Source organism: Etheostoma cragini, chromosome 9 (assembly GCF_013103735.1).
Source record: "Etheostoma cragini isolate CJK2018 chromosome 9, CSU_Ecrag_1.0, whole genome shotgun sequence".
Taxonomy (NCBI): Eukaryota; Metazoa; Chordata; class Actinopteri; order Perciformes; family Percidae; genus Etheostoma; species Etheostoma cragini.
The window spans coordinates 4,709,009-4,718,732 of NC_048415.1; the positions used below are offsets into that span (position 1 = coordinate 4,709,009).

Below are 9,724 nucleotides of genomic sequence, written 5' to 3' on the forward strand. Positions count from 1 at the left end.
GTGTGTGTGTGTGTGTGTGTGTGTGTGTGTGTGTGTGTGTGTGTGTGTGTGTGTGTGTATGTGTGTGTGTGTTGGTGCTCCGCTCTCTGTCACTATGCAGAGTAAACCGGTGGATATCGTAATAAACTTTTATTTGTTATTTTTTGGGCAACTTAGTTAAGGCAGCAGGCAGGTGTTGCTTAGGCGGCCGCCTTAGCTGCAAAGTGCTGCGGGAAACCCTGTGTTTTAATATCTTGCTATTAGGGCGGGGCAATATGGAGAAAATCAGATATTGCAATATTCTTGTCCTAATACCTCAATGATGATATTGCCCCGATATTATAGGGCTGACAATTGGTTCACAATGAGATTCAAGATAAATATCTTCAGTAATGTAATCCCTAAATGGTAGAAGAGAAGAGCTAGAACAGTCTGGTAACACAGGAAATGACATCCCTTTACTGTAAAGCAGCCTGTAAAACCAGGAAAAGACAAAACTTAAGCCATTTACATTATTACAATTACCAAAATCTAAGATGATCTCTAGTCTCATTCCCCAATGTCAATATAATATCGATATACCGTCCAACCCTACTTGCTATTATTGATTTTTTATGTTTCTATTCAGCTGTTCCGTGCTGCGTCCCATAAACCTATCCCTCCACAGGGATCAATAATGTTTCAACTTAGTTCTTTTAGATACCTTAAAAACATAACTTATATTAAATGTTGATTAGAGACAACTAGAGAGAGGTTATAAATGTATATTGTTACATGTGTTTTACCTTTTAATGCCCATGTCTCGGATGGCAGAGGAAGGTGGTCCAATGAAAATGATGCCTTCCTGTTTACACGCCTCTGCAAACTCTGTGCTTTCTGACAGAAAGCCATAACCAGGATGGACCGCCTAAACACACAAACATGTTTCTAAAACACCACATTTAACAACAATGTCAATTCACCTTTTTGGTTTAATGTCCAATAGGAATAATTTAACATGAATAACAGTTAAAGGGGTTGAAAAGACATGAACATCATGATCTTCAATTCCATTTTTGAGCTCCTTAAGGCAGGACTAAAAGGAAAGTGACAGCATCACTTCTGTTCCCAAAACTGTTTACAACCAGTAGAGGATTACTCACATGTGATCCAGATGTCTTGGCCACTTCCAAAACTTTCTCCATGGAGAGGTAACTCTGCTGGGAGGGTGGAGGACCGATACGGTAGGCTTCATCTGCCTACAAAGAACAAAACAAGGCAAAAACAGACAATTTCCAACGGAATATACTGGAACTAATACAAGTTTGTAAACTATAAATGACCAATGGAAGAAAAAAACTACATTAGCAACTTGCTGCCTTCACTGTCACAATTTGAATTGAATTGTGTTTGCTAAAGGAGCTGCAGAACGTCTCAGAAGCAAATGACTACAAATACTAAAAAAAACAGCTCTTTGCAAGCTATCCAGCATCTTACCATGGCCACATGCATGGAGTGTCTGTCTGCATCACTGTATACAGCCACAGAGCGGACGCCCATCTTCTTGGCTGTGCGCATCACACGACACGCAATCTCTCCTCGATTGGCAATCAGCACCTTCTCTATCCTTCCCACCCCTGGAGAAGACAGTAGAGACGTTATTTATCCCAAAACAATGAAACGTTCTTTAAATGTACTGCACAACAGTTGTCGCTATTTGAATCAAAAGCGCAAAATGTTTTAAAGGGCGCGCAACCATCATTGTCCAAGATCTGTCGGAATGGAGTTGTACTTGTATGCAACACAAATAGAGTACTGATAAAAGCAACCACAGCACAGACAATGGTTTGGGATCCACAGTGCATGTTATAAAAGAGAAAAAATATGTTCGTCACATAATTTATCAACATTGTTTTTTAAATCTATTATTTCTTCAAGTAAGTTATCCTTACAAATACCAATTGTTCTCTGTTTCCAGGTTTTTAAATGTGAGGATGTTTTTTTCTGCTTTATATGAATGAAATGTGAATATCTTTGGGTTTTGGACTACTGGTTGAATAAAACAAGCAATTTGGATTTTGGGCTGCAGGAATCTTGCGCTTGACATTTTTCTCTATTTTCCAAAATGTACAGACATAACTAGTGGTTCTCAAAGGTGGGTCCGATGACTCCCAGGGGTCCTTGAGTGGGTTCAAGAGGGTCCCCAGCAAAAAGGGGAATACATTTTTATTTTGGGCATGGGTTTCATACACTTTCATACCACTTTACGTAATAAAACATCCAAAAACAAAAAATCATATAAAACGGTGGACCCTGCATTGGAGAAATTGTTCTCAAATGGGGGTCCGTGGTCAAATTTTTGCCAATTTAGGGCTCCTTGACGTGTTTATGTTTACAGAATATGTTGGCCGTGTACCTGCTGATAGTGTGAGTGTTGGTGTGTGCATGGAAGTGGAATCTACAAATGTTATTTATATAGTTTTATTTTGTTTAACTTATTTATTCCTTGAGATTCGTCCTTACTTTGTGCAATGGAATATCGTTGTATTCTTTTACAATGACAATAAAAGGAATCTGAATCTGAATCAAGGGCAATGTCCTTCACTCACCTCCTGAAACGAGCCTCACCCCTCTTTCGGTCCATGACAGTTTTCTGAGGAGAGGAGAGGACAACAACTTCAGTCCCATTCAAACCTACGTGGCTGTGAAGGGCAGATGCTAAAAGTACGAAATGCTAATTTATTAAAAAAGCACTCATGGTAAAGTAACAATAAATCACAAACTAGCCTAAATAACGAAGGAATGTGATACTCAGTAAAGGCTGGTCGCACAGGTATAAACATGTAAAAATATGCATGTTATACCAGCAACATTAGCATGCTAGCTGACAGTTTGCTACCTTTATTTAACCTTGCTCAGGTCTTATCCGATTGTTTATTTAACATAACGAGAACCAATTCATTTATACGTGGATGTTGAGGGGTGAAACAACTTGATAGTATCTTGTCCAGCAATCATGAGCAGCAACAGATAATTAAGAATGTGTCGTGTGTGGCAATGATAGCTGCAGTGCATCTGTCAAGTTAGCTTAGATCAGATGTGAAGAAGCGTCGCAAACTTTAGTTGTAAACTAACGTTATAAATAAGCAGGGGCAGCCTGTTTTCAGACAAAATCAACACAGCCGTGTAACGCTTTAATTTACTCACTGTGTAAATATCCTCAGACCCTGCAGAGTTGGGAAACTCAAAATAACTGCAGCCATAGCTACCAGCTGCTGAGGCTAGCTGCTAACTAGCTAACTCACTCACTGATGACCAGCTGAGGGAAGGCGAAGTGGTACTTTTTTCAACAGCTCTCATTCACCGTTTTGTTCTAATGTAACTGAAGCAAACCACTCAACTTCAAGCAAAGAGACGTATTTTAGACATTAAAAACTTTACACTCGCCCTAATAAACACTGTCATACGCTTGCAAAATTTTGTATTGTTATTATTAGTATTTTTGAACTTTCCAAGGACTCGTAGTCTCGAGCAGCCAATGAGAAAGAGGTATATGGAGGTGGGGATGACGCTGCAGTTACCACAATGCACCAGCAGAGAGAAACGTTTATTTTAATTTTCTTACAGTCTTTGTGTCAAACAGTAAATTACAGGTAACAAAGAAAATCACACAATAGTACAATAAAACTCATTACAATGCAAATTAATTGTACAGCAATAAAGAAAAAATGAAACAGAATTTAGTTGAAAAAAGTAAGCAAGTGGGCTATAAACAAGTATACTATATGGCCTTTTCTGTTGAAAACTGAACATTTTAATCAAAGAATGTCCACAACGGATATATAAATGTTGATTAGGTTGCAAAACCTGAACTCTTTAATTGGGATGTTTATTCTGCAGTTTATCTGCCATTAAGGTCCAAGAGTTATTTTATGAGGAATCAATAGTCTGGTTCGTTTATATTGCTAATGTAATTAAGCCCTCTATGACTAATTGTAAGCCAACTTCTTGAGAGCAGGCCTATTTAATAAGCAGCAGTGAACAAAAGTTATCACTGAAAGCAGAATGAAAGTGAAAGGAAATGCAAAATATAATTCAAATACAAGAGAATGGAAGATAGAACATAATATATTTAAAAACAAAGAAAGAAAGAATAGTCAAATGAATAAAAGTAATAACATTGTTTGCATTTATAGTTATACTAATAGACATATCAGACCTCTTCTCTATTATTAAAAGAATTCCAGGAGCAAAAACTGAAAAAGATATTCAAGATAAGGAGAGCAATTTTAAGAACTTTTTGTAACACTAAGTAGGCCTAAATATATTTACAATTAAATTGTAATCTTCACCCAGTTTTCAGAGGCTGTCATATCCTTCTCTGCGGTGGCGGTCTCTGATGAACAGGAAGGTCAGCACAGCGATCAGAAAGAGACCCACCACTGTGGCCCCCACTATGATGGGGATAGCTCGCTTGCTAAAGTCGGCCCAACACTCCACCCCTAAAACATATAGAAGGAGAACAACATGCAGGAAGAAGAAGAAGAAGGAGGAAAACTATTTATGAAAAATAAGGACCTTAATTTGAGCACAAACAGACACACCAATCACTTCAATCTAATTCTCTTGTGTTTCATTGACCACTTGAACCACTCAGGTGCAGAGATAGGTCCACTGCTTTTAGAATAAGGTCTTCCATTGTTTAGAGAAATTCACAGCAGTAAACCATTAACTTTAGTTTAAGGACACTTTTCTTTTTCTCGACCCTAGCAGCAGATTTTCACTGGGCTAAAACTAAATATCACAGTCTGATTGGAAAGAGTAAAAATTGGAAAACTCACAGTATATCCAGGCGGGCCTATCACCTCAATCAATCAAAAGGGTCACCGAGCATATTTACATTTATTGTATATTGCACAACTCCCTGCTTCTGGCCCAGAAGTCTGAGAGAAACAAAGACAAGTATGCTGCAAGAAAGCATGGATTGCAACAATTGTTTCATTGCTTCCTGTTTTAATTTTTAATCACAGCTTACTGATTGCCCTGTTGGACTGTAATGAAGCCTAGTGGATAACAGATGGGTACTCCCAAAACGGTGCTATTTTTGTAGATGTTTTAAGAGTTTTGAAAGCAAAAACACAACTTGATCTAACTAAAACAAGACCTAGTCCAAACCTTGCAAAACTGGTGTTCATATTCATTTATTTGATAGTATTTTACTTGGTATAAACACCTGAGAGCAAGCAGAGACAATTGCATTGTGTTGTATTATGTTGCTATGAAAGCATTGATTTACTTTTATCTCTGCATTGTGAATTTGGTCTAGAGCAGGGATCTTCAACAGGGGATCCGGGACCCCTAAGAGGTCCCCAGAGTCAATGCAAATTATTGTTAATTTTTGAAATGCTACTGGCCTATAGGTAAGTTATTCACTAAGATGTCCATCCACAGAAACAGTTAAAAATTAAAATGCGATTTATAAGATCTTGTCAGCACTTATTAGGCTACTTCAATAGCTCAGTAATCTATGCAAAAAAGATGTGTACAGGCTTTAGGCTGCACGTTATTGTAGGCCAAGTTTAATATGCAACTTCATTTTTTACAACATATGTAGTAGGGGGTCCCTGCTCCATATCTCTTTCAGTTAAGGGGTCCTTGGATTAAAAAACATTGAAGACGCCTGGTCTAGAGTTTAAGGAGCTTCTAAATAAGATTATTATCGACTATAGCCTTATCATGGTAAAACTTTTATAAACCCGGTATCGCTGCATGGTTTAGTGAACCAACTTCTTGTTTACCTCTGTAAAAAAAAACGTATACTCTTAAGGACAGAAAGGAGGTATTTCCACATGTATGGGGTTGTTTCATCAATTATATGAAGGACAATGATTTGTCACTCTTCACTCATCCCTCTGCACGACCCAGTTTTTCCTCTTCTTCTGTTTTCTAGATTTTATGTTGATGTATCTTCTGTGGACCCATGATTAGCTGCCTTCTTTGGGGAGGCCCCCTGACCACCATGTTCTTTTTTTTTGTTTCATCTTGTTGGTACGGTTGTATGGAGCAACTGTGTATAGGGTGAAAATATGTTCTGATTGAGCATGTTTGTACACTTCTGTACCTTTTTGCACACTTCTCTACTGTTATTTGTTCTTGTATGTCTTAAAAAAAAAAAAATCCAATGAAGATGTTGTTAAAATTTTTTGTATATTATTAGTTCTAGATCTATTAGAGCAGTACAAAACCATGTATGCTCATATAAATTTGTGGAGCGGACTTGATTTGTCCCTGCATTAATTAAATGTTTATTCACCTTTTCCGTACTGTCCTCGGGTCAGATTAAAGGCCTGCATCTGCAGACGAACCAACTTGATCCTCAGCTCCGATGACATCAAAAGCAGATTCTCAGATTTGCACTTGAAGCTCTGTCCAGTAGCTGCTGCGAACAGCTTGTCATCTACCACCAAACCTGAGTAAGTCTTATCTGGGAGGGAGAGGATGTATAATAGGGACAGTTACATTTTCAATGTTTGAAGGTTTTTGTTGTTTCATATCTGAAAAACCAGCTGTATATCTGTCTTCTCTCTTTTTCTCTGTCTATGTGGTCTTACTGGCACATCCTTGGCAGACAGGCAGAGGAGACACGTGAACAGTCACTTTGTCGACGTAGAAAATATTCTCTTCCTGGAGACAAAAATACAAAGATTAAAGCAAAGTGTATGAGCTCTGAGCATGTAGGCCATGCAAATTTTTTCCAAGTAAACAAACAGTTGTATTTCTTTGTAGTGTGACCTCGCAGTGAAGCTGCAAGACACGGATGCTCTGTGCAAATTGATTTTGATCGAAATACTCAAGTTCAGTACTTGAGTAAAAGTACTTGGTTACATTCCACTACTGCCTGCATGTCTTTTGACTATGGGAGAAAATGCATTGAGAGGATATTGTGAAGTTTGTTTTACCTTTTTGAAGGTGAACTGCAGACTGGCGGTGTTGTCTGGCAGCGTGAGAGAGAGAACAGCAGCTTCTTTGCCACAGTAACCACCGGCTGTGACTCTGGAGGGGTCCAGGTTGAAATACCAAGTCTTCTGAACGCACAAAGGAGAGAAATATTGCTTTATCTTACGCAATAGTGTCACAACTCAGTGTCTCCTCTCAATGTATATTTTATTGTCAAAATGGGACAGTATTGCGCTTACCAAGGCACGTTCCACATAAGTATACTTATTGTGGCATTAAAACCTTTTCTGATTCTGATTCTTGCAACTCATATTGGATACGTGTGAGGGTACCTCAGCCAGAGTACACACACATTTTCAACCAACTTTTAACACTTCACAAGGAGATGCTGACACAAAAACACTAATTAATATAGAAAATTACACAAACGCATGGCGAAGCAAACACACAGCACACTATTCTAAAATCAACATGACACACACATACACAATTCTAACCTTCTTTTCAATGACAATGTACTCTGCTCCCATGGTGGCTTTGATACAAGGTTTCCCAACAAGGTTTTTCAGCGTGTAGGTCCCTGTGCACAAAACACGCACACACATGCATACACGCACAAAACCAGACAAATAGCATCAATTTTCTATTGTATATCCCAGTTTTATGCTACTGAGATGTTTCATATGTCAAATTGTGTAATTCTTTTTATACCTTTAGTGTTATTTAAAGAAGTTTTTTCCCTGTGTCTCTTTGTTCTGATATGATCGAATACTTTCTAGGGTTTTCTATGTACTGATAAGCTATGGTTAAATTCTCATAGTTTGAGTTATAACTACATTGTTGCAAGAAACCTGCTCCACAATCATTGCATCTCACAGTTTACAGGTTTCACCATTATGTGCTTGTCACACCTGCTTCAGCTTCCAACAGCAGCGTATAGCCTTTAAGTTATAAAGCACATTAGTGAGTGTTCAGATGCTATACCTTAAAAAAAAGCAAAGTCAAGCCAATCACCATGCAAGCTTATAGTAGGTATTTTCTTTAAACAATTGGCTAAAGAAACTGGTGCTTTTGTTAAATATGTTTTGAAATAAATCTAGTGTTGTATTGTTGCGTACCTATTGGAGGAACGGCCTCAGAGGGGTGCATCACTGGTCGGTAGATCTGCACCTCAGAGGTGAACTCAGAGGCAGGCGGGACAGAGTGGTCATTTCTCTGGAGGTGGACATCTGGTGGAGGAAGAGACATGTCACTCTCAATGTCTGTTAATCGCCTGAATGTTTTGTCGTTTTATAAATGAAAATGTGGCTTTCAAGTCCATTGCACACAGCGAATGATGACCCACATAACTCAATAACTGCATTATAAACTAATTTAATTATCACCATTGAAGCACAATGTGGAGTGTATTTTGACATAACGACAGGACCACATGAGCCTTAGTTTATATTGTTCCTCAGTGTTGCAAATTCCTATAGAAACGTTCAATCAAATAAATTACGTGCAAATAGTTGACAACCAGTGAACCTGGTGCTTTTGGGTCATTTGTGAGATTGGGGTCCTCTTCCACTTTAATAATTCAGTCTGCAGATGTTACAAAAACAAAAAGTTGCGGAAAAAAAGTCAAGATACAAAGAAAAATCAAATCTTACATTTCTGTTAGATTTCTCCACTTTGTCAAATCTAACAAAAATGTTAGATCACAATGTTAGTTACAGCTTTATCCACTTTGCAACAAGCAACTGGGTTTTTGAAAAACGTAATTATTGTATTTGGTAAAAGGCCAAGAAATTTAAGAATTGAAGTAGTGGATACAGTGGTGTCAATGCTATACTACATGGCAAATGGCTCTCATCGTTGTCACCCCATTTGTTTGCTCAAATTACATTTTGAGAAAAAAAGAAGAGAGCGTGAGGTCACTGAAGACCACCAAAGCAACGTTCACTGTGTGGGACAGGAAACCACAACAACCTAATTTCTGACATAGATCAGACATTACTCTGTGTATGTTCAAGGAAATTCTGCTCTTTGAAGAGAAAAGGTTTAGCAGCAGTTTGCAGACCACCATATAATTCTTAACCCTTAAAGATAAATGAATAAATAAACAGAAATTTCCCAATCGCAGGTTGTCTCCTATCGTTATTGACCTCCATGCACATGTGCACACAAATGTAATGGGGTACTTGATTAAAGATTAGATGGTGCTGCATGGCATCATTTAAGTTCATTTGTATTTTGAGTGAAGCTGTTTTTCTTTCCTTTTTTATTAAAGGTGGAGACCTGCACCATTATTCATCATTAAGAACTGTCTGTCAAGAGTTTAGTCCACTATCTGATGGTGAATTGAGATTTGAATATTATCAAACGTACCTGAAATAACAGCGGCAAGGAATAAAAGAGACCACCCATGTGCGTGATCCCTTAGCATCATAGTAAGAACAGAAAAGTAAAAAGAAAAGAAAAAGTAGCTGGTAATAGAGTGCTGTGTGAGTGCTGCAGCTGTGGAGTGTCTTGTAAATGTGAAACTGATGAACATTGTTACACCTAAATGAGCAATGCAGAGGACGTGAAGTTTCACAGGAGGGCGGGTCCAGACACCACCAGCTCTCTCAGCTCTGAACTCACACCAACATCCGTCAGTCAATGGGTGATAACTGTCCGCATCATGCATCACTGTAGAGGACTTTCCGGACAACAGATGAACCCGTTTCTATGTATGCTCAGTGGTGGAAAGTAACTAAGTACATTTATTTAAGTATGATACTTGAGTAAACTTGCTGATGTACTTGTACTTGAGTATTTCCATTTT

General features: G+C 38.2%; 2 protein-coding genes across 2 annotated transcripts in view; both read right to left on the minus strand.

Moving 5' to 3' along the window:
* mccc1 (methylcrotonoyl-CoA carboxylase 1 (alpha)) overlaps window positions 1-3,474 on the minus strand; it is an 11,967-nt gene extending 8,493 nt beyond the window's left edge. The window contains exons 1-6 of the mRNA XM_034882144.1: window positions 3,166-3,474; window positions 2,568-2,611; window positions 1,456-1,595; window positions 1,122-1,217; window positions 765-886; window positions 332-380 (exon numbers count right to left, since the gene is read on the minus strand). Of these exons, the coding sequence (XP_034738035.1) occupies window positions 332-380; window positions 765-886; window positions 1,122-1,217; window positions 1,456-1,595; window positions 2,568-2,611; window positions 3,166-3,221 (507 nt within the window). The 5' untranslated portion in view covers window positions 3,222-3,474. The remainder of the gene's footprint in view (window positions 1-331; window positions 381-764; window positions 887-1,121; window positions 1,218-1,455; window positions 1,596-2,567; window positions 2,612-3,165) is intronic.
* A 91-nt stretch (window positions 3,475-3,565) lies between these two features.
* Window positions 3,566-9,510, minus strand: LOC117950009 (lysosome-associated membrane glycoprotein 3). The gene is made up of 7 exons (XM_034880644.1): window positions 9,286-9,510; window positions 8,034-8,144; window positions 7,413-7,495; window positions 6,918-7,043; window positions 6,570-6,642; window positions 6,272-6,442; window positions 3,566-4,460 (listed from the first exon to the last, which is right to left on the minus strand). The coding sequence occupies exons 1-7, from the start codon at window positions 9,449-9,451 to the stop codon at window positions 4,318-4,320; spliced, it is 873 nt and encodes a 290-aa protein (XP_034736535.1). The 5' UTR covers window positions 9,452-9,510; the 3' UTR covers window positions 3,566-4,317.
* Between the last annotated feature and the right edge of the window lie 214 nt (window positions 9,511-9,724).